The 24,053-nt window shown below is 57.0% G+C and overlaps 1 protein-coding gene across 3 annotated transcripts; it reads left to right on the top strand.

Moving 5' to 3' along the window:
* The first annotated feature begins 6,625 nt into the window (after positions 1 to 6,625).
* Positions 6,626 to 21,539, top strand: LOC119842577 (class I histocompatibility antigen, F10 alpha chain-like). Of its 3 annotated transcripts, none has more exons than XM_043497216.1 (8): positions 6,640 to 6,766; positions 10,103 to 10,363; positions 12,096 to 12,371; positions 12,541 to 12,813; positions 13,676 to 13,930; positions 16,058 to 16,174; positions 16,575 to 16,607; positions 16,990 to 21,539. In XM_043497216.1, the coding sequence occupies exons 1-8, from the start codon at positions 6,712 to 6,714 to the stop codon at positions 17,046 to 17,048; spliced, it is 1,329 nt and encodes a 442-aa protein (XP_043353151.1). In that variant the 5' UTR covers positions 6,640 to 6,711; the 3' UTR covers positions 17,049 to 21,539. The 3 variants fall into 3 exon arrangements, with proteins under 3 accessions (XP_038226853.1, XP_043353151.1, XP_038226851.1); XM_038370923.2 differs by having other exon boundaries at positions 6,642 to 6,769; XM_038370925.2 differs by lacking the exon at positions 10,103 to 10,363 and having other exon boundaries at positions 6,626 to 6,769.
* Positions 21,540 to 24,053: the final 2,514 nt, after the last annotated feature.

Below are 24,053 nucleotides of genomic sequence, written 5' to 3'. Positions count from 1 at the left end.
ACTTCCCTCCTTTTATTAAAAGTTTCTTTTTTACACTCAGACTCTGTGCTTGCGAGCAGGGAAGTATTGCCTCTCAGAGGCACCCAGGGGTTGTGTGTAAATTTCTCAGGTTACTGGATGGGGGCTCAAGCTGGTTCTGTCTTGTATTGTTGAAAAGGAACCCCTAGATATTTAACCCGGCCCTGGTTGCTGCCGGCTCCATCTGGCATAAGGGTTACACGGGGGACAGATGGATGGAGAGTCCCTGTCTGAAACATCAGGAGCCAGACCCCAGATCATGATGGTGCTTTCTGGCTGGAGAGAGGGGGACAGGTGCTGATGGGCCAGGGAGTTCCCAGCTGCTCCCCAAACCTCTGTGCCCCCCAGCCCAACCTCTGCCCATCCTCCAGTCAGCATTTCATTATGCACCCCATGCCCCACGTTAATTCTGTGCCCCAGCCCCACATCAATTAACTTTGTGTATCCAGCCCCAACATCTGCCCCAGTCCCCAGGTCAATTCCGTACCCCCCCACTACCAAACACAGAATCTCCTCCCCTTGCAGCTATGGAGACTCTGACCCCCACAACCTTGCCAGGCCTGTTGGGGAGAGGGGCAGGTCCAGGGGTTCTTTGCACCCCCAGCTCCCAGGCCTGGTGTTGCAGGAGCTGGACAAAGAGGGGGAAGCAGTGGGAAGCCTGACCCATTGCTCACAGGAGAGGGGGAGCAGCAGGAAGTGGAGCTGCCCTGAGCACTCTATGGGGAGGAAGAAATCTGATTGGCTGCTCTACTCCTGGAGGCGGGACAGTGGGGAAGGGCGGCCAATCAGGGCTGGAAAGCTTATGTGGGTTCCCGCGCCCCAGGGCTGCTGGCAGTGAGGTTGTGGGCGCTGGGAGGTCGGCACGGGGGCAGCACTCACCGCTGGTCTGGTTGAGCAGTGCCATCCACCGGTGAATTATTGCTCTGAAGATGGTCTCATACACCCTGAATTCCTGGGACTTCTTCCTTAACTATCTTGTGCCAAGAGCCTGTTCTACCCACTCACTCTTGGGTTTCGTCTCTCGTGTGTTGCTGCCGTAGGAGGCGAATTCGAGATTGTCTATCTTGCTAAGCATGAAGAACCTGTAAGTCACGTCCGGCTCGTTCAGTACAGTGAATGAGATGTCCAAGCTGTTGGGCTCTAGACCAGCGGGAAAGACAAGTTAAGGACCCTCTTAACCCTTTATCCAGGGGAGGAGGAGTTTGCTCCCATGACTCAGGCTGAGCCCCCATCTCCAATCACACCCCTATTCTTACCCCCCTCTGCTACCCCTAGTGATAGGGCTTGCAGAGTCAGTGGAAAAGGGGATGCAGCAGCCATGGGGGTCAGAGCAGTGGGGCAGGGCTGTACCCAAATCTCACCCACAATGCCAGAAAAACCAGAGGCTTCTGCTAAAATGTTCAGCAGTGACATACTGAGAAATGTCAGTGTGTACCATCACCATCATTAGGGTTCAGAGCATGAACCATCATTAGGTTTCAGAGTTAACATACCCATTAAGAAAAGGAGTACTTGTGGCACCTTAGAGACTAACAAATTTATTAGAGCATAAGCTTTCGTGAGCTACAGCTCACTGCATCGGATGCATCCGATGAAGTGAGCTGTAGCTCACGAAAGCTTATGCTCTAATAAATTTGTTAGTCTCTAAGGTGCCACAAGTACTCCTTTTCTTTTTGCGAATACAGACTAACACGGCTGCTACTCTGAAACATACCCATTGAGATGAATGGGGCAGCTCAGTCCTTCCAGGGCTATTGGCTCAGGATGGCTGTAGCCAGTGAGAATCCTCCCCCACCCCATTAAGGTCACAGCTGGGAGGTTTTTATAGCCATTGGAAGAGCCAGGAGTTTTACTGTATTTTGAAATGAAAGCTGAGATTGAACCTGGGGGAGATGCCAGAGAAGGGCTGTCACTGCCAGTGCCCCATGGGCCTGCTCAGTCCAGACCCCCTGGAGAAGGGGAGCATTAGAGGCAGAGGAGCAGAGCCCCCAGGAGAGAGAAAGCCCCTGAGCTTAGGGGGAGTTGAACAACCACTGGTGCACTACGGCACGTGGGGGATGGAAGACGCCCTCTGCAGAGTGGCAGAAAGCTGCCTGCGGAGGGCCAGAGAACACAGCCAGGGTGGCCGACAGGGGCTGAAGTGGATAGGACAGTTTGGTGGTTAGGGGACCAGGCTGGGACTCTGATGGGTGCCAACACCCTTAACTCTACCCTCTCTGAGGACGCCGGGTGCTACAGGCTCTAACTGCAGGGGCACTGACTATTTTAAAGGCTGCAGCCACAGGTGGGCAGCGTGTCGCGTACGGCCCCTACCCACCCTGCTACCACGGGTACACCAGCAGTGCAGGCAGCGAGGCCTAGCGTAGGCGAGTACGGACACGGCTCTCTACAGGCCTGAGCGCGACATCCCTCCTCTTCACTGCTGTGTTTAGCAGACCTGCGTCCCGCTGTCTCCCCCCGCCAGAGCCTCTCACGGCTGCATGTCGCGACCCCCGCGGTGTGGACACAGCCTGCCTTCCCCGGTGGCACGGCGGCACACAAAACCGACTCGCTGCCACCAGGGCAGACGAGGTCTAAGAGATCCCTGCGTGGGGACAAGGCCTCGGGCAGGGAGAACTGGAGCAAAAGTTGCTGTGTTAAGAAGCAGGATTAACCATTGCACTGATGTCATGGAGACTGCAGCGTTATCCTGTGGTTCACAGCTTGGCCACCTCTTCCCGGGGTGTCAAGAGGCCAGCACACGGCACCTCCCTGACCCCAGGGCCACCCCCAACCACATGTCAGGGTCCTTCTCCAAGAGTCTCTGGCACTAGGGCTTGTCACAGCCTCCCTCCCCACCCCCATGCCCTCCTGGAGCCAGCCGCAGTGTGACAGGTGAGGCCTGTCTTACCTCCCCCTCCTTCAGTCCCCGGAACGAGCCACATTGCCCATCCATTCTGCTCCAGGCCAGACCCCCATCCGTCCTGCCCGCTCAGGAATGGACCCAGGCCCCTGGCAGAGGCCAGGAAGAGCCCTATGTCCCGGCAGCTTTTAACCACCTCCCCAGGTCTGTTCTCCCTCTGCTGGTCCCCTGCCCGAGAGCTCCCAGTCCCTGGGCCCCCGCCAGCCAGACTCCACACCTCCTCACGACTGCTCCACCACATCCTGCACCCCAGGGCTGCCCCGAGCGGGTCCCCACAGCCCGTCACCCCAGCCCTCCCCCTGCTGAGCACTCCAGACCCACCCTCTGCCCGTGGGTGCAGCCTGCCCCGGCTCAGCTGGATGCCCCCTTAGCTAGGGGCTGCTGGTGGGTCCAGCCAGTGCCAACCCCCAGCTCCGTCTCTAAACCAGCTTTGCACCTGCAGGTCCATCAGCTCCAGCTTGGCTCTCTGTCTCCTGCTTCTCAACTGCTGCCAGTCACCTGTGACAGCTCTTCGAAAACAGGTCACCAGCCACGTCACACAGCTGGAGCTGGGTGTGCTCCACACGCACTCTGTTCTCCGAAGCAGCGGGATTGTTCCTGACCGAGCTTTCTCACACTCCCAAGTCAACTGTCAAAGTGAGACAGAAACCGAGCCAGGGAAGTGGAGGTCTGCAAGGAGACAGCGTGACCGGGTCATCAGTTCAGCTGTGTGAATAAAGGAGTTTCTGGGTCTCAGGCACTTTCAAAAAAGATGTGTCAAGGGTTGAACCAAAACTGAAATTTTTCAGTGACTCAGGCGAGGGAAGAATTAATTCCAAGGGACACAAAGGTTTTGTTCAGTCCCAAATGGAACAATTTGTTTAGATTCTGAGCTTTTTAAAATGTTTTTCAGGTTTTTGGGACATTTCAAAAGAAAAAGTAATTTTGAACCAACCTCTCCCCCCCCACCCCCCCCGCAAAAGTTGCATTTTTGGAGGGGAGCATTTGGCTACATTGACACAAATTCACCAAATGTTTGCATAGCCAAAGCTGCATTTTTGGCTGAAAAAAAATGTGGGATGCAAAATTCTTGCCCAACTCTGGTGAGAAGGTGCCGAGAGGCAGAGGGGCCCACAGGAAGGACAGTCTCATCCCGCTGGGAAAGTCACCTGGCGCCAGGTCGGACACCCCCCGACCCCGCCGTGTCTGAGCCAAATGCTGCAAACATTCAGGGTTGTAAAATTCTCCCCTTAGGTCCCAGGTCTGTCTGGGAGCCACGGTGCTGGCTTTGTTATTTACCCAGCCCCACGTTCCCCCAGGCAGTCTCTGGGCTGGTGCCCAGCCTGGCCTGGGTCTGGAGAACTGCCGAGCGCCCGCCGTGCCGGAGCATGGGAGAGGCAAGGAAGGCGACACCTCAATCAATCCAAGGCCTTGCCTGGCTCCCACTCTTGTCTGGCTCCCAGCAGACGGGGAGTAGGAGGTGGGTCAGACAGCTCTGCCTTTGGGTACCGGGCCTCAGCCCCGCCTCGCCCCCTCCTGTTCCCTCCCGACCTCACCAGCAGCTGTGGCCCCCAGGAGGCCCCAGGAGGGCCCCAGAGCCAGAGGCAGGCCCATGATCCCGGCGTGGCAGAGGGGTCCAGCCTCGGGGAAGGTGCGAGTGGCCCAGCTCGGGGCATCAGCCCGGTTCAGGCTGCGAGCTGGAACGGAGAGTGGGCGGTAAATCAAATGGGTTTATTACCAGGCTGTGTTCGATACACACTCTGCCCTCGGCAGCCCAGCCCAGCCCCCACACAGCCGGTGGGGTGGCCCGTGGTGGTTGGCAGTGTTCCTGGAGGTGCCCTCACATGACGTAATCCTTAATGAAAGATTAATTTGTAATTCTTGGAGACTCCAGGACCATCCTGGAGGGTTGGCAACCCCCACACCAGAGCCCTCCCAGCCCCACCCAGACTGACTCCACTGGCTGCCACCCCCACACCGCTGAGGGGCCCAGTCACTCGCCCTCTGCTTCCAATGCGCCCCCCGTCTGTCTTCCCCTCTAGGGCCGCGAGCCTGGCACAGGCAGACGCTGACGGGCCGAGGTTGTGGGTAGTTTCCCGTGCAGTACGCCACCACCCTCACCCCTTCCCCCCCGTGGGCCCCCATGGGCCGGTGCGGGGAGCCTGCGGGTGGCGCATTAGGTGATGAGGGAGTCGGCTGTCTCTAGCCCTGCCCTGCCTGCGACGAGGGGCTCGCTGGCTCTGTTGCACGCGTTGCACATGGTCCCTCGTGCCTCACCCTGCCCATCGCTCTGTGCATGGCTTGCTCAGCCCCTGGGCGCCCGCTGCTGCCAGGGCCGGGCACGACCAGCCGCCCACCGGGTCCCTCGCTGCGCCAAGGGAGTGTTGATGGTGGGTGCCACCAGTCGCAGGCTCGGGAGTTGGGCGACACCCTGGCACTTGTGGACTTTGACTGGTGCGTTCCCCGGCTGACCAGGTACCAGGAGCCAGGCTCCCTGAAGCTTGGTGCCAGGTTTGGTGCTGTGATGTCCCCAGGGTCTATGGGTCACCGCTGCCAGCTGCCTCCCCACGGCACAGGGGTGCTGGGGGGCAGACAGCCCACAGGTGGCTCCGTGACACCAGGCCCTGCTCGGCGCCCACGGCCAGGTGCAGGGCAGAGGTGCCACAGGGTGCCCGTGTGGTTGGCGCGGGGGGAAACCCCGGTGGTTTTCTCAGCCCCGCTGTTCCAACAGCAGCCTCTGCCCCACACAGGGAGTCCAGCCAATCAGAGACCAGGGGCTTTGGCAGCCGAGGGGGATGGAGGCCACAGATTGGTTGGAGGCCTGATTGCGATCGGGGGGGGGAGACAAGCAGGTGTTGGGCCCCTCAGCGAGGCAGGAAGCTTCCAGCGGGGGTGGGGGGGCGCTGCTGTTAGGAGCATGAACTTCAGTGTACGGGAATGTATTCCAACCACCCATCTCCCCTGGCATCCCGCCCCGTCCCCACTGCCCCGGATCGAAACCATGGGCCCATCTACCCTGGTATCTCGCCCCGTCCCCACTACCCCGGATGGAACCCACCGGCCTATCTCCCCTGATATCCCGCCCCAACCCCACTGCCCCGGATTGAACCCACAGGCCCATCTACCCTGGTATCCCGCCCCGTCCCCACTGCCCCAGATCAAACCCACCAGCCCATCTCCCCTGATATCCCGCCCCATCCCCACTGTCCTGGATCGAACCCACGGGCCTATCTACCCTGGTATCCTGCCCCGTCCCCACTGCCCTGGATGCAAACCACAGGCCCATCTACCCTGGTATCCTGCCCCATCCCCACTGCCCCGGATGCAACCCACAGGCCCATCTACCTGTGTGGGGAGGGGAATTGGGGGACCCTTCCCGGGTTAATGGGGCACACAGAACCCCCTGGTGGGTGGGAGAATGGGGCACTCAGAATCCCTGGTGGGGAAGAATGGGGGTCCCTGCTATAAGGGTAATGGGGCACACACCAAACCCCAGGTGGGGAGGGACACGGGAGACCCTGGTATGGGTGGAATGGGGCACACACAAACCCCAGGTCCAGGGGAATGAGAGCTGAGGGGTGCAGGGATGCCAGGGCCCGTGTGTGGAGGGAGGCCGTGCGCCCCCCGAATTGGCTGTTGCGGGGCGGGGGGATGAGCCCCCCGGCGCTCACCTGCAGCAGGCGGTTCCGCCGGCCACGCGGAGCTCCGCCCAGAGATCCCGCCCGGCGGCCCCATTGGCCGGGGCCGGCCCCACCTGTGACGGGGCTAGTGGGCTCTCCGCTGCCGGCGTGGGGAGACCCGGCCCCGGAGCCATGGCGCTGGCGCTCGCCGTGGGGCTATGCTGGGGGGCGCTGGCGGCAGCGGCGGGTGGTAAGTGGGGCTGGGGGACGAGCAGACCCGGGAGGATCGGCTGGAAACCCGGGAGAGAAACGCCCTGCGGTGCCGGTCCCGTCCCGGAGGCGGGGTCAGGCCGGGGCTCGGAGCTGGGGACGCTGCGCTGGGGCCCGGCCGGGGGAGCAGCGCGGCTGGCCCGGGACGCGGGGCTCCCTCCCCGCAGGGCGCGGCCCGGACGCTGGCCCAGGGTGGGGGAACGGGGCCAGGGGTCCGGGGTCTGTGGGGCGTCGCCGGGGGGCAGCCGTGAGGCGCTGTGGAGAGCGGCCGGTGGGGCGAGGCCCTGGCATCGGGGCCCAGGCCCGGGAGCGCTGGGGCAGGGGACTGGCAGAGGGAGGACGGGCCGGGAGCTGCTGCCTCTAACTCAAAAAGAACAGGAGGACTTGTGGCACCTTAGAGACTAACACATTTATTAGAGCATCAGCTTTCGTGAGCTACAGCTCACTTCATCGGATGCATTCAGTGGAAAATACAGCGGGGAGATTGATATACACAGAGAACATGAAACAATGGGTGTTACCAGACACACTGTAAGGAGAGTGATCACTTAAGGTGAGCTATTACATGTGAAGGGTGGGGGGAAAGGAGGAAAACCTTTTGTGGTGATGATCAAGGTGGGCCATTTCCAGCAGTTGACAAGAAGGTCTGAGGAACAGTGGGGGGTTGGGGGAGGGGGAATAAACATGGGGAAATAGTTTTACTTTGTGTAATGACTCATCCATTCCCAGTCTCTATTCAAGCCTAAGTTAATTGTATCCAGTTCGCAAATTAATTCCAATTCAGCAGTCTCTTGTTGGAGTCTGTTTCTGAAGTTTTTTTGTTGAAGGATAGCCACTCTCAGGTCTGTAATCGAGTGACCAGAGAGATTGAAGTGTTCTCCAACTGGCTTTTGAATAAAAGAAAAGGAGTACTTGTGGCACCTTAGAGACTAACACATTTATTAGAGCATCAGCTTTCGTGAGCTACAGCTCACTTCATCGGATGCATCACGAAAGCTTATGCTCAAATAAATGTGTTAGTCTCTAAGGTGCCACAAGTACTCCTGTTCTTTTTGCGAATACAGACTAACACGGCTGCTACTATGAAACCTGGTTTTTGAATGTTATAATTCTTGACGTCTGATTTGTGTCCATTCATTCTTTTACGTAGAGACTGTCCAGTTTGGCCAATGTACATGGCAGAGGGGCATTGCTGGCACATGATGGCATAGATCACATTGGTAGATGCGCAGGTGAACGAGCCTCTGATAGTGTGGCTGATGTGATTAGGCCCTATGATGGTATCCCCTGAATAGATATGTGGACAGAGTTGGCAACGGGCTTTGTTGCAAGGATAGGTTCCTGGGTTAGTGGTTCTGTTGTGTGGTTGCTGGTGAGTATTTTCTTCAGGTTGGGGGGCTGTCTGTAAGCAAGGACTGGCCTGTCTCCCAAGATCTGTGAGAGTGATGGGTCGTCCTTCAGGATAGGTTGTAGATCCTTGATGATGCGTTGGAGAGGTTTTAGTTGGGGGCTGAAGGTGATGGCTGGTGGTGTTCTGTTATTTTATTTGTTGGGCCTGTCTTGTAGTAGGTAACTTCTGGGTTTATATACCAGTTGGAGAACACTTCAATCTCTTTGGTCACTCGATTTCAGACCTAAAAGTGGCTATTCTTCAACAAAAAAAACTTCAGAAACCAACTCCAACGAGAGACTGCTGAATTGGAATTAATTTGCAAACTGGATACAATTAACTTAGGCTTGAATAAAGACTGGGAGTGGATGGGTCATTACACAAAGTAAAACTATTTCCCCATGTTTATTTCCCCTTCTATTATTCTTGTAAAGTGCTTGAAATGGGCCACCTTGATTATCACTACAAAAGGTCCCCCCCCCCCCCGCCACCGCTCTCCTGCTCGTAATAGCTCACCTTACCTGATCACTCTCCTTACAGTGTGTATCGTAACACCCATTGTTTCAGGTTCTCTCTGTATATAAATCTCCCCACTGTATTTTCCACTGAATGCATCCGATGAAGTGAGCTGTAGCTCACGAAAGCTTATGCTCAAATAAATGTGTTAGTCTCTAAGGTGCCACAAGTCCTCCTTTTCTTTTTATGGATGCAGACTAACATGGCTGCTACTCTGAAACCTGCCTCTAACTCGTGTCCTGTTGGGGTGCAGCCGGCTGCTGGAGGGCACTGGAGAGGATGGGGGGTCTGTGACAAGCCCTAGCGCCAGAGAGGCTTGGAGAAGGACCCTGACTTGTGGTTGGGGGTGGCCCAGGGGCCAGGGAGGTGCCATGTGCTGGCCTCCTGACGTCCCGGGAAGAGGTGGCTGAGCTGTGAACCGCAGGATAACGCTGCTCATGTCACAGAGTCGGGACAAGGGTTAATCCATCCATCTTCAGACAGGAACTCCTGCTCCCCCCGGACCTCCAGCCGCCTTTCGCACGTAGAGAAAATCAGCCAGTGCCCCTGCAGTTAGTGCATGTGGCACCCGACATCCACAGAGGGGGCAGAGTTAAAGGCGTTGGTGCCCGTCGGAGTTCCAGCCTGGCCCCCTAACCACCAAACTGTCCCTCATCCACTTCAGCCCCTGTGGCCACCCTGGCTGTGTTCTCTGGCCCTCCAGAGGTGGCTTTGTGCCACTCCGCAGAGGGCGTCTTCGACCCTCCTCCCCACATGCCATAGTCACCCAACTCCCCCTTAGCCCAGGGGGTTCCTCTCTCCCAGGGGCTCTGCTCCTCTGCCTCTAATGCCCCCCTTGCCCAGGGGGTCCGGACTGAGCAGGCCTATGGGGGCACTGGCAGTGACGGCCCTTTTCTGGCAGCTCCCTCAGGTTCTGCCCACTCTTCATTCCAATTTCTAACTACAATAAAACTCCTGGCCCAGAAACTCCTGTCCATGAAAACCTCCCAGCTATGACCCCTGACAGGTTTCTCACTGGATACAGCCAGCCTGAGATAACAGCCCAGCGAGGGCTGAGCTGCCCCATTCATCTCAATGGGTGTGTTTACTCTGAACCCTAATGATGGAGATGGAACACATTGACATTGCTCAGTATGTCACCGCTGAACATTTTAGCAGAAGCCTCTGGTTTTTCTGGCATTATGGGCGAGGCTTGGGGACAGCCTTGCCCCACTGCTCTGACCCCCATGGCTGCTGCATCCCCTTTTTCCACTGATTCTCTGCAAGCCCTATCGCTAGAGGTAGCGGGGGGGGTTAAGAATGGGGTGTGATTAGAGATGGGGGCTCAGTCTGACCCATGGGGGCAAGCCCTCCTCACCTGGGTAAAGGGATAAGAGGGTCTTTAACTTGTCTTTCCCGCTGGTCCAGAGCCCCACAGCTTGGACATCCTGATCACTGGGCTGAACGAGCTGGGCGGGACTCACAGGTTCTTCATGCTCGCCAAGCTGGACAGTCTGGAGCTTGCCTCCTACAGTAGTGACACCCGAGAGGTGAAACCCCTCAAGGAGTGGGCAGTACAGGCCGTTGGCATGAGATATTTAAGGAAGAAGACCCAGGAGTTCAGGATCTATGAGGCCATCTCCCGAGTGGTGACTCGCCGGTGGATGGCGCAGCACAACCAGACCGGTGGTGAGTGCTGCCCCCACACTGAGCTCCCAGCACCCGTGACCTCACTGCCGGCAGCCCTAGGGCGTGGGAACCTGCACCAGCTTTCCAGCCCTGATTGGCTGCCCTTTCCCACTGCCCCACCTCCAGGGGTAGAGCAGCCAATCAGGGCAGCGGCAGGAGCGTGGCTGAGTTCTTGCTCCCTAGAGTCAGGTCTCTGTGGCCAGAGGCTGGCTGGGAACCAGGCTCCGGGGGCGGGGCGGGGGGGGGTGTCTGTGCAGTGACTTATCCCACTCTGTAAGTACCCGCGTGTCATGGACTCACAGATCGTGCCCACTCTTGGCCCCGTGCGGTCGGGGGGGGGGCCCTTTCAGTGTGACAGCCCTTCTCCTGGGGTCCACTCTCTCTCGGGGTTAAGCCCCTCCACCTCCTGGAGCCGCACCTTTCTGAGCCTTAGCACACCTGTCTCTGCCATGGGTCCCCTCAGGGAGTCCCCTCGCTCTGGACCCCCCCGGGCCACCATCCCCCCGAAGGGGACGATGTCCCCCTGTTCTCTAGGCTGGAGCGACTCTCAGCCAGCATAAAACAGGTGGGTTTATTGAGCATTGAACCCAGCCCAGGAAACTCTCCAGGCCTGGCCTCTCTCAGCCCAGCACATCCCAGTCTCCCCTGCATCCAGGGGGGCTCTGCCTGCTCCCTCTCTCTGGCCCAGAGCCCCCCTGCTTCCCAGCTGGGCATTGGCTATCACCTCCCCCAGGCCCTGCCTCTATCCATTGTCTTCTCTCGGGTAAATAGGGTCGTAAACAGGGTCCCCTGAGCCTCCTCTCCTCTCTTCACAGCCCATTGTCCTCCCACTGGCCAGACCCGGCTGGGCCTCCAGGTCACCAGTCACTGGGGTCTCCATTCTCCACGCCAGTGGTTGGTTCCCTTGCCGGTCCTCTGTAACAACAAACTCCCTCTCCCATCACCTCGTTAAACCTGTAGCACCTAGGGAAACTGAGTCCCACCCCCTCTGCATCCAAACCATAGGAAAACCAAGAAACTCCCCCATAGGAAACAAGGAAAACCAAGTTTCAGAGTAGCAGCCGTGTTAGTCTGTATTCGCAAAAAGAAAAGCAGTACTTGTGGCACCTTAGAGACTAACAAATTTATTAGCGCATAAGCTTTCGTGAGCTACAGAATGCATCCGATGAAGTGAGCTGTAGCTCACGAAAGCTTATGCTCTAATAAATTTGTTAGTCTCTAAGGTGCCACAAGTACTGCTTTTCTTTTTAAGGAAAACCAAGAAACTCCCCCACTTCATCACACTGCGTGGGCGGGGATTTCTGAGCGCAGACAGAGCTTTAATCCCAGCTGCCGCTGAGTGAGAGCTGGTGGCTGCAGCGAGACAAACTCAAAGGGGCTAATTTTAACCGGGAGTAACTCCCGCTGGGATCAGCTCAGCCAGGGTTGCAGGGGATTCTCCGCAGAGGCTGGACACCCTGTTCTGGACTTAGATCAGGAGCAATGGGCTCTTTGCGGGATGCACTCGACGCCCTGTGTGAACTGGGCCCAGTCACTCTGTATCGCTGGCCTCAGTTTCCCCATCTGTGACCCAGGGACAATGGCCCAGCCCTGTGGCAGAGGGTGATGGGATACGGGCATTAGGGATGGGGAGGGGCTCAGGTCCTGCAGTGATTGGGACGGGCAGGGGCTGTAGATGTACTGACACTTAGACAATATCCTGCACCGTTTTTCCTCCCTGTCTCTCCCCCAGGGATCCACACCCTGCAGCTCCATGTGAACTGTGCGCTGGACGGAGACACCCCCGTGCGAGGGCACTTTCACTTTGCTTTCGACGGGCAGGATTTCCTCATCCTGGAGCGAAACCAATCCGCGTGGGTACCGCTAGCGCCAGGAGCCATCAACGAGACGCACTACTGGGACACTGGTCACACCTGGACCCTGTTTGCAAAGGAGTTCCTGCAGGAGGAGTGCGTGGCCACCCTGAGGAGCCTTCTGCAGGGCGGGACAAAGGCCCTAGGATGGCAGGGTGAGTCCGAGCAGCTGGCTGCACGGGCCGGAGGGAACCTCCGGCTGATGATGGAGCCATGAGCGCCCCTCTCTTGCTCCTGTGCCCGCTAGTCCTCGGGGCTTTGCAGAGTGCTCCGCACTGGCTCAGGGCTGATTGCACCCCACTGACGTGTTCCCCTCCCATCCAGTCCCCCCAGGGATGTCGGTGACCTACAGACACACCCCCCACGGCTCCACCACCCTCTCCTGCCACGCCAGGGGCTTTTACCCGCGTCCCATCCGCGTCTCCTGGGTGCGGGACGGGGCGGAGATCCTGCCACCCATGAACGCCAGTGGGATCCTGCCCAACGCTGACAGCACCTACCAGATCCAGCAATCCCTGGAGATCCCTCCGCGGTGGGGCCACAGCTACGCCTGCCGGGTGCAGCACAGCAGCCTGGTGGAGCCGGCACTCACCATGGGTAAGGGGGGGCGAGTGGCGGAACCCGGGGGGGGAGGGATGTCCCCTGTGGGGCAGCACCCCCTAGGAGCGGGCACTCCACAGCGGTGTCTGTGTGTCCTGATTTGCACCAGACAGCGCCTTGCACTGGTGTGAATAGTGCCCTTTGAAAAGCATCTCCGGGAGCCCCTAGCGTGGATGTCCTGAGACGGGGCTCCCCACCACCGCCCCCCTTTGGGACTGTAGCCGAGGGCTAAGCTGGCCGGGAAGCCCGTTGCTCCCGCGTGGGGCGTCTCAGAGCCATGCCAGGCCGAAGGTGCCTCTCCTCCTCAGCGGATCAGTCCCCGGGGGGCAGTAACACAGTGAAGACGAACGTCCGACGCATGGATGGAGTTGATAATTGTGCCACGTGTAACTAGCAGGAACGCTCCTGTCCGGGCAGCCCCCGTTTTGCCACGCCCGGGGTGGCGTTTGCAGCTGTGATGTTCCCTTTCGCTGCTTCCGCTCCACGGGGCTGACAGGGCAGCTCATGGTGCTAAAACCGTGGGGCAGTCACGGTCCGAGCGCCGGTTCTGGGGGTCGCGAGGGCCCCGGGGGAGCGGGGCAGCCTGGGGCTGCAGGGCTGAACCTCCCTCGGGGTCTGGGAGTGGAGCTACATCCATTCCCCCCACTTTGCAGGCCGTTCGGCTCGGTATAAGGCCGCCGGGACGTGTCGCTCTCTAACCCTTGGGTGTAAACGCGTCCGTGTCCTGTAACCACTGAAATGGGGGGTTTGGAGACGGCGCTTCCCCCTCGGTCCTGACACCACAGCAAGAACTTAACAGTCAGAGCAGGACAAATTTACTGTCGCCTTTTCTCTCCCCCACGCCCGCCCCGCCCCGCAGGTCTCCCCGAGGTCTCGGTTTCCCGCAGAGACGCCCCTGACGGCTCCGCCACCCTCTCCTGCCGCGCCCAGGGCTTTGACCCACATCCCATCCACGTCTCCTGGGTGCAGGATGGGAAGGAGACCCCGGCGCCCCCCATCTGTGACCCGTCCCAGCTCCAGAGATCCGTGGGGATCCCACAGCAGGGTGCGGACGGGCACAGCTACTCCTGCCGAGTGCAGCACTGCGGCCTGCAGGAGGCGCTAGCGACCACTGGTAATGGGCTCTCTTGGGGCAGGGGGAGGGGTGGGACCCCCGCTGGCACCACCCCCAAGCGGGTCTCCAGCGTGAGTCATTGCTGAGCACGTCCGGCTGCATCTCCTGCCCGGGGCAGGTACTGGATTGATGCCCACGGACCTGGCAGCTGGAGCCAGGTGCCCCCATCGCCCACGGCCCCCACGCTGTTCCCACCCACCTATCCCCATTGGAGGTTCCCGACAGTCGGGCCTCTCAGGGACTTGGACACCAGCCAGGTTTGCTCCCCAGCTGGGGGAATGAGACGTCTCACCCCGCTGCCCCCCCGAAAGGGGCCTGTGCCAAACCACACTGGTCTGTGCCCCCGCGACCAGCCTGCAGCAAGCAGGGTCCAGTGTCCCACGGGTAGGCACCTTGGGCTGCAGGGGGGCTGGGACAGCTCCTTCCCAATGAACAGGAGCCTTTTACCCCAAGATCTCCAAGCTCAGGCCCCACTGGGCAGGGCTTGGCAGTTACCCTGTTTCACGTTACCCCCGGGGGGAAGGCTTTTGCCTCCAGCCGGTCGAAACTGGAGCTTGGTGTTACATGGTTAGCCAGGAAGGAGGGAAGCTGCAGGAGTCTGTCAGGCACTGTCTGGGGTTCGCTCTCCCTACGGCCGGCACAGCTGGGGCTCCAGGGCCGGGTGCTATAGGATTTAGGGGCCCAACTCCCATTGACTTCAATACCGTTACCAATCTGGGCTCAGCCCCTTCCCCCCAAGGACACTTTACTGGCTGGACCCACCGGCTGGGAGCTGCCAGGTATGAGGAAAAGCCGGAGGCCTACAGTGTCTGTCAGGGACACATATGACCCCCCCCCTTCTCCACCCAGGATGGGGTCACGTGCTTTGTTTGGGGCTCGATCCCCGTGTCCGTTCCTGAGCTGGGGCAGGTCTCTGCAGCGCGGGGCCTGCTCTGTCCATCTCCACCGATCAGGTGCCGATTTTCTACGTCGCTTTTTGATGAGACATGTTTAAGGTTCCTGGTGGTTTGAGGGAATCTCTCTCATATTCCACACATGGCATAGAAAGTGTCCGTCTCCCTCTCCTCTGTCCCCAGGGCTGCGCATTTGCTCCTCTCTGGGGTCAGACGAGAGCAGAGCAGGAAACCATTCTCCCAGCCTGGGAAAACCTGAGATTTCCAAATACTCCAACTTTTCATCCTCCTGCAGGATGGGAGAATCTCAAACTTTCACAAACTGAAAATCCGAAGGATCTCTCTCTTCAGGTCAATGGAAACACTTTGATTTGAGAAATTTGAAATGTTTGGTTTCAGTTTTGACCTTTGATTTTTTTTAAAAAAACATTTATTTACTGTAAATTCATGTACTTGTTTCGCTGCAAAGTTGTTTTGAGCTGAGAAAGGGGATTTCACATCGAAAACACTGAAACAGGACGTCTGACAATTTCAAAACTTTTCCAAAAGGGGAAATTGGTTAATACCGACCCTTTGCCCGGAACCGTTTTTTTCGCAGAGGTGACGCTTTAGGATGGAAACCGTTCCAAGCAGTTCCCATCTGTGCCTTTCAGGGGAGAGGGAAGGAAACTGTCACACGGATGAGGGACTCTCCCGGTGTCCCTGCAAGGGGTGGCCTGTAACACACATGATAGGAGCAGCAGGGAGTGGGTCCAATCCAGCCCTCAGGAACTGTCCCAGGTTCCCAGCTGGGCTCTGCCCCGGCCTGTCCCCAGTGACCCCGTTGCTGTGTGGGCCCCCAAGCATCCTTGGGCAGCCCCGCGGCCCAGCTCCCCCTGACCGGGTCCTGTGACTTCAGCCCCACCTTTCACGGCCGCTGTGTGTGGTGGGGCCAGCTGAAGTCGGACTCTGCGGGGATGTTTCCTGCTTTCGGGACACAGACAGGGCTACTCGGGGCTAACGGCCCATCCTGGCTCTCTCGGTGCCAGCTCAGGGCCCTGCCAGCCACGGGTGGAGATCCCAGGCCAAGCCGTCTGGTTCCAGCCTGACCTGGACCCTGGTCCTTACCCCCCACCCCGGGCAGGGGGACAACTCGGCCCCCCATGGGCAGCGACACAGAGCGGGGAGGGCCCTGAGTCAGACGCCCGGTAAATCCCCCATTCGCCCCAGTGACCATCTCTCCTTGTCCCTGCAGCACCCAGAGAGCTGGGGGGCCTGGCCCCCGGGATCCTGGCCACCCTTGGCCTTGCTGCGCTGACTGTGGCCAGTGCCGCGGTGGCTGGTTTCGTAGTGTGGAGGAGAAAGCGCCTGGGTAAGGGAGCGACCGGGGGCAGGGGAGGAGGTTCCCATCAGGCAGAACCTGGGGAGGGGCACGGAGAGGGTGCCAATCTCCTGGGGGGGGCGGAGCCAGGTCATGGAGCCGTGGGGTGGAGTGGGTAGCCCCATGGCAAGGGGCTGTGGCGTGGGGTGGGGCAGGTTCCTGCCTTGGCAGAGACAGGTGATGAGCTGGGCTGGGGTAGGTGGGGTCAGGATCACGGCGGGGTGGGTGTCCTTGGCTGGCTGGGGGGGTGGAGATGGGGGTCACTGGGACAGGGGGGTTCAGGTGAGGCAGGGATTGCTGGAGGGACGCGGGGGCCCCCAACCATTTCAGCCCTCCCCCCCCCCCCCCTTGCCCGGTCGTGACGCGCTCGGGTTCTCTGCTTCCATTTCAGACTCCGGCAGAAATGGCTTCACCCCGACTTCCAGTGAGTGACCCCAAGGACACAGGGACCGATTCCTTCCCCCCACCCCCAGGGACTGCCCTGCCCCAGTGCATTGTGGGTACACCGGGGGGGTCCCTTGCTGGCTGGGCCCTGCCCCTGGTCTGCTAGTCCAGATCACCCGCCCCACGCAGCCACCTCCCTAGAACCCAGCAGGGGCGGCCAGTCCCTCTGTGTCCACCCGACGCCAGGCCGGCTGGGGTGGGCTCGGGGTTAGCAGCCGCTGGAGCCGTCGTCCATTGGGCAGGGCCCCCAGAGACTCGGTCTGGGGTTCCAGGAGCTGGGAAAGCCTGCGGGGTGGTTGGTGAAAGGGGGTGTCACATCGTGAAATCGGGAACACGGAATAAACCTTCCTCTGCCTCCCCAGAAGAGGATCCCGCACCTGGCCCGCGCCCTGCTTGCCAACGTCAGACCACGTCCATGTGACAGGCCGGGTGCCTGGTCACCCCACACCCACAGCCCCTGCCAGCCCGGACCCTGCCGGTGTGAGAGGCTGGATGCTGCTCAGCCGGACTGGAGATAAGGTGCCAAGTTTTACCAGTGTGGGGGATGAACCCCTGCAGCTATTTCCCAAGTGGTGGATTCTTCGCCACTGGCCGTGTTTAACTCACAGTTGGCTGGTTTTCTCCAGGATCTGCTCTGGGGATTATTGGAGCAGGTCTCTGGCCCCTGCTGTACAGGGGATCAGACCCGATGATCGCAGTGATCGCTTTTGGCCTTGGGATCTGTGACTCTGTGAACCCACCACCCACAGCCCTGTCTGCTAACCTGGACCCCTTGGCCAGTGTCGGACCGTGCCTGTGTGATGGGCCGGGCGCCCAGTCACCCCACCACCCACAGCCCCTGACTGCCAAGAGTTGCCCACAGCAGAGACCCTGCGTGTGGCACCCGTGGGCACGGCTCCTCCCCAGCCGCCAAAGGCTCCGGCTACCCAGGCCCTGCGGCTCTCGCACCGGCTCGGGACACAAACTCCCCACGCAGCCCGCTGGGCCGGTGCGGGTCCCGGAGAGCTCAGCGGGGCTGGATTATCCTGCGAGCTGTGGGGTTCTGGCTCCCAGCTGGGCGGGCAGAGCCCTGGGGAATCAGACGTGGTGGGTCTGCCAAGCAGCCCCCTCCCCACAGCCCGTCCCCTTCCTGCTGGCCGGCCCTGGGGGAAGGGGCTGAGCCGGGAGCGGGTTGGGCTCTGGTTGGGGGCCAGGAGTCACTTGGCAGCTGGAGAGAAACCCAGGAACGGTGCCAGAGCTGCACGTGGAATAGGTTGCGAGTGCTGGACGTCCCAGCCGGAGCAGGTCGGCCTGGGACTTGGGGAACAGCAGAGACCCAGAGCCGGGAGCCCAAGGAGAGAGACTCCCTGAGCCTAGCCTGGAAACCCACAGACACCGCTTGGCTGGGCTGGAGTGCGGGCTGGAGCGGGGGCACGCGGCTGACGGGCCCGGACTCTCCACTGGGCCGCCCCAGGGGCCCAAACCCGAGCGGCTATCGCTTCCCTGGAACTACAGCTGCCTCTGGGCTGGGGGATCTGCCCTCGCCCCCTTTGCTGCCGGCCCTAGTAAATACCCCTCCCCTGAGCTGGTGTCTGAATGTTACTGGGACCCTGGGGCTGGCCACAGTGCTGGGGTACAGTGGGTGCTGCTGCTGACACCCCAGGGCTCGGGTTCTCTGGCACTGAGCAGCCTCAGTCATTACACGTGTGAGGAGGGGGATGTCCCGTCCGTGCCCCCCCCCCGCCCCCTCTGTCCCAGCCCACGGGGTTCTGGGATTCATGGTAAAGCTGCATTTCATGCCCTGGAAGCAGTGTGGGAAATACTCCTGCCCCGGGGCTGCCCCTGCCTGTGGGGAAGGAGGATGCGGCACAAGTTCCGACCAAGGGGCTTAGCTGGCCCCCAGGGCCCCATGCTCCCATCCTTGCTGCCCCAGAGCAAACCAATGGGTACAGCTAACCCCCTGCACCCCACTCCCTGCCTGAGGGGATAGAACCCAGGAGTCCTGGCTCCCAGCCCCCCCTGCTCTAACTCACCAGATCCCACTCTCATCCCAGGGCTGGGGGCAGGGGTGTCTGCTGGTCTGGATGGGTCTGATCCAGGCAGGCTGGATCTATGGGCTGATGGGGGAGGGGGAATACCGTCTGGCTGGACCTGTTGGGCTCTGCCTGTGATGGCCCCCTGGCCCTGGCAGAGCTGGCTGCTGCTCAGGGGCCCCATCCTGACCCCTCTCTCCCCATTTATAAATTGCTCTCAGGCCTCCAGCCCAGCAGCGATCTCGCCTCCTGTGGTGCCTGGTCACGGGAGTTGGGCAGGCAAGGGCTCCAGTCTGCTGGGCGTTTAACCCTGCACCTGCCATGGGCAAGTCTGGCGCTGGGGGGGTGGGGGTGTCTATGGCCTGGTTCAAAGCCCTGGGTATATGCTGTGTCCTGGTGGCCCTGGGGTGGTCGATGGGAGGGAAGGACCCTGGTTGTGGCTGGCTGGACCCCACGTGCAGTCCGTAGCCCCTTTGCTGTGATGCAGCTGGCCCCTGCCCTGAGCCCCCCGGCCGCCCCCTGTCCCCTGCTGGCATGTAGTGGGTGAGGTGGGCAGATTCTCTGCTCTGCTGGCAGCTCGTGTCAGTTCCCCGTGTTCTACGATCCCGCCCCAAGACTCAGCCGCAACGCGGGGGGTCTGGGGCTAGCACAGCTGCTGGGGGCAGGAGGTGCCCGGGTGAGTGCCAGGGTGTGGGGGAGATACAAGGGGTAGCCTGGGAGTGGGCCCTGAGACCTGAATGACCCTCCCTCTGTCCCAGCCCCCTGTGAGCCCCCATCCTTCCCTGGAATCTGAGGGACCCCCCTATGCTGAGCCTCCAGGGAGACAGGGTTCTGTGTGCTGTGGGGAGGGTGTTGGGGTTCCCCTGAGCAGAGCAATGTGGGGGTGGGGTAGTGCACAGGGGGAGTTGTGGGGGGGGAGCCCAGCCTTGAATTCCCCCCATCCGTCCTCTCCCTGGGCTGGTCCCTTCTGCCTCCCCGGCAGTGGCTGGACCCTGACTCCAGCAGCTCTGGTTCCAGCTAGGTGCTTCCGGCCTGGCCAACAGTGGCCCTGGCTAGTGACCAGCCTGGGTGCAATTTTAATAGTGGCGTGTTGTAATTTTTTGGCCCCCTTGTGTTTGTTTTTGTGGGTTTTTTAGAACATTTGGTTTGGTGATGGCCTTTGCACTTATTTTTAATACACATATTTTATTCACACACAAAACAGGACTGATTTACACAGAGCATTTTGAACGGGAACATCAAGTTGCAATGCAGGAGAAAAACAGTCATTCCATTCTTTTACTTATTTCAAAATGCTAAACCTGCAACAAAGTGGTGACCCTAAAGGTCTGTCACTGCCTAGAAATCAGCCCAGACACGCATTCTGGCTGATGCATCTTTACCAATGGCACACGAGGCCATTCCTTCCTGCTATTTAAAAAGAGTGGCTGCCAGGATATGGTTAAAATAAACATTAATACGTTTAATACATGCTACTTGATTATTGTTTATTTTAAATTATACAAAATACAAACATGACATTTTACTATTACATGTCCCCCTTTTGACCCCTCAGGAACAATTTTTGAGTGGGTGATATTTTATATAACTGTTTCATAGCAATATACGGAGAGGCCATTGGAGCCGTGGTGGTAATTTAATAAACATTTATTTTGTTTAACAGCACGTAACAGCACCACATTCCTGGCAAGCAGACACAGGACACTATTAGCACAACTAGTAATGGGTGAGACATAATAGACGATGTGCCCTTAGATGTCAGGGACCGGTCTGTAAAAAGTGGGACCAGGGATAAGCTGGCAGTTGTTCTTTAGACCTGGCAGCTTTTAGCACGTCTCCATTTGCACGTGATATTGGAATGACACGCTTTTTTGTGTTTGTTGTAAAAACGGAGTCACTTTGGTTTTTGACAATAAGTGATCAGTTAGATCGTGCCAATCAAGGCCAAGAGTAACAGAGAAATTAACCAGGGTAGCAGTTATAATGCTCTGTGCTTTTTTTATTTTTGGAAAATAGTACATGTGATTGCTGGTATATAATACATTGGCATTACATTCACATTTACTTACTGGGGGTTGGCTGATACTTGCATTTTCCCAAAGTACTGGTTCCCAGGATGTCTCTCTCTCTCACACACACACACACACACACACACACACACACAGTCCGTTGTACAAAACACACGTTACATTTTCTAATCTGTCCCACACACGTTCCCAATGAGGTATTTTTGCTACATGGTTTTGGGTAAGGACAAGCAGACCCATTTCCGAGGGCACCACTCCGTACACCCTCGGATGTCCAATAATTTCTCCCCTTTCCCAGTCCTGACCCATAACCTGGGGTAGCAAAAGGGATCCATGGTCAATTTGGGGAGCAGGTTCACTTTTTTTATATTTTTGTTTTATAGACAAATTGAACAATAATTTTACCTAATAACAAATCAGGCTTAACCATGCTGGAAATGTATTGCATTCATTTATGTTTGTAGGTATTGAACAAGGACCTTTTTTGTTGTTTTAAAAGATGCCTTAATACCCGAACATTCCCAGATATTACCCAAAACATTTTGTGTTCAAGTGATGCTAAACTAAGACTGTGCATTTCAGTACATCCTATGGCTAAGGCAGTTTTATTTTTTAACTTTACTCATTGTTTATACAGCAGCCAGGAGGTGGTGTTTAGCTACTGCCACATATTGCATGTTGCTTTTAGGTTTTTTAGATTTATTTGTACCAAGTTTATAGTAGTATTTGCCTGCTTATGAATGAGACTGTTTTGCAGTGGTGACAAGGAACTTAACTTATTTTTAATTACCTTTAGATTTATAGGATTTATAACTTTGGTTTTAAAACCAGTATTTTTTAATATGGTATTTATTACATTTTATTTTGCTCAGCCATTGGAGTGTTGATGTGTTTTTATTCAGGCCGTTATAATAGGAAGGGAGTAGGGTGAACATTTAGGTTCTAATTTAGACACATTTAGCTGAGTTTAATTTATACCAATTTTTATTTTTACTAATAGTGGATTTAACAAAACTTTTACTGGATCACTTTGAGTTACAAACAGTTTGTTTGGTTTTTTATTTTAATTGGGGTACCTTTTTCGAATGCATAGTTCCTGGTCCAGGTTCTGGCGCATGTGTCCGGGAACCATAGGTTCAATTCACTACAGGGTATTGGACAGTAGAATCATAGAATCATAGAATATCAGGGTTGGAAGGACCCCAGAAGTTCATCTAGTCCAACCCCCTGCTCAAAGCAGGACCAAGTCCCAGTTAAATCATCCTAGCCAGGGCTTTGTCAAGCCTGACCTTAAAAACCTCTAAGGAAGGAGATTCTACCACCTCCCTAGGTAACGCATTCCAGTGTTTCACCACCCTCTTAGTGAAAAAGTTTTTCCTAATATCCAATCTAAACCTCCCCCATTGCAACTTGAGACCATTACTCCTCGTTCTGTCATCTGCTACCATTGAGAACAGTCTAGAGCCATCCTCTTTGAAACCCCCTTACAGGTAGTTGAAAGCAGCTATCAAATCCCCCCTCATTCTTCTCTTCTGCAGACTAAACAATCCCAGCTCCCTCAGCCTCTCCTCATAAGTCATGTGCTCTAGACCCCTAATCATTTTTGTTGCCCTTCGCTGTACTCTTTCCAATTTATCCACATCCTTCTTGTAGTGTGGGGCCCAAAACTGGACACAGTACTCCAGATGAGGCCTCACCAGTGTCGAATAGAGGGGAACGATCACGTCCCTCGATCTGCTCGCTATGCCCCTACTTATACATCCCAAAATGCCATTGGCCTTCTTGGCAACAAGGGCACACTGCTGACTCATATCCAGCTTCTCGTCCACTGTCACCCCTAGGTCCTTTTCCGCAGAACTGCTGCCGAGCCATTCGGTCCCTAGTCTGTAGCGGTGCATTGGATTCTTCCATCCTAAGTGCAGGACCCTGCACTTATCCTTATTGAACCTCATTAGATTTCTTTTGGCCCAATCCTCCAATTTGTCTAGGTCCTTCTGTATCCTATCCCTCCCCTCCAGCGTATCTACCACTCCTCCCAGTTTAGTATCATCCGCAAATTTGCTGAGAGTGCAATCCACACCATCCTCCAGATCATTTATGAAGATATTGAACAAAACAGGCCCCAGGACCGACCCCTGGGGCACTCCACTTGACACCGGCTGCCAACTAGACATGGAGCCATTGATCACTACCCGTTGAGCCCGACAATCTAGCCAGCTTTCTACCCACCTTATAGTGCATTCATCCGGCCCATACTTCCTTAACTTGCTGACAAGAATGCTGTGGGAGACCGTGTCAAAAGCTTTGCTAAAGTCAAGAAACAATACATCCACTGCTTTCCCTTCATCCACAGAACCAGTAATCTCATCATAAAAGGCGATTAGATTAGTCAGGCATGACCTTCCCTTGGTGAATCCATGCTGACTGTTCCTGATCACTTTCCTCTCCTCTAAGTGCTTCAGGATTGATTCTTTGAGGACCTGCTCCATGATTTTTCCAGGGACTGAGGTGAGGCTGACCGGCCTGTAGTTCCCAGGATCCTCCTTCTTCCCTTTTTTAAAGATGGGCACTACATTAGCCTTTTTCCAGTCATCCGGGACTTCCCCCGTTCGCCACGAGTTTTCAAAGATAATGGCCAAGGGCTCTGCAATCACAGCCGCCAATTCCTTCAGCACTCTCGGATGCAATTCGTCCGGCCCCATGGACTTGTGCACGTCCAGCTTTTCTAAATAGTCCCTAACCACCTCTATCTCTACAGAGGGCTGGCCATCTCTTCCCCATTTTGTGATGCCCAGCACAGCAGTCTGGGAGCTGACCTTGTTAGTGAAAACAGAGGCAAAAAAAGCATTGAGTACATTAGCTTTTTCCACATCCTCTGTCACTAGCTTGCCTCCCTCATTCAGTAAGGGGCCCACACTTTCCTTGGCTTTCTTCTTGTTGCCAACATACCTGAAGAAACCCTTCTTGTTACTCTTGACATCTCTTGCTAGCTGCAGCTCCAGGTGCGATTTGGCCCTCCTGATATCTTTCCTACATGCCCGAGCAATATTTTTATACTCTTCCCTGGTCATATGTCCAACCTTCCATTTCTTGTAAGCTTCTTTTTTATGTTTAAGATCCGCTAGGATTTCACCATTAAGCCAAGCTGGTCGCCTGCCATATTTACTATTCTTTCGACTCATCGGGATGGTTTGTCCCTGTAACCTCAACAGGGATTCCTTGAAATACAGCCAGCTCTCCTGGACTCCCTTCCCTTTCATGTTAGTCCCCCAGGGGATCCTGGCCATCTGTTCCCTGAGGGAGTCAAAGTCTGCTTTCCTGAAGTCCAGGGTCCGTATCCTGCTGCTTACCTTTCTTCCCTGCGTCAGGATCCTGAACTCAACCAAC

The sequence above is a fragment of the Dermochelys coriacea genome, chromosome 14, assembly GCF_009764565.3.
Source record: "Dermochelys coriacea isolate rDerCor1 chromosome 14, rDerCor1.pri.v4, whole genome shotgun sequence".
In the NCBI taxonomy this organism is placed as follows: domain Eukaryota; kingdom Metazoa; phylum Chordata; order Testudines; family Dermochelyidae; genus Dermochelys; species Dermochelys coriacea.
This window is presented reverse-complemented; position numbering and strand designations above follow the sequence as displayed.

Coding starts and splice junctions, on each gene's coding strand:
- LOC119842577 (XM_038370923.2), top strand. CDS start 6,712: ATGGCGCTGGCGCTCGCCGTGGGGCTATGCTGGGGGGCGCTGGCGGCA. Junction 6,770..10,102: donor GCTGGCGGCAGCGGCGGGTG/GTAAGTGGGGCT, acceptor CCGCTGGTCCAG/AGCCCCACAGCTTGGACATC. Junction 13,931..16,057: donor GGAGGCGCTAGCGACCACTG/GTAATGGGCTCT, acceptor TTGTCCCTGCAG/CACCCAGAGAGCTGGGGGGC.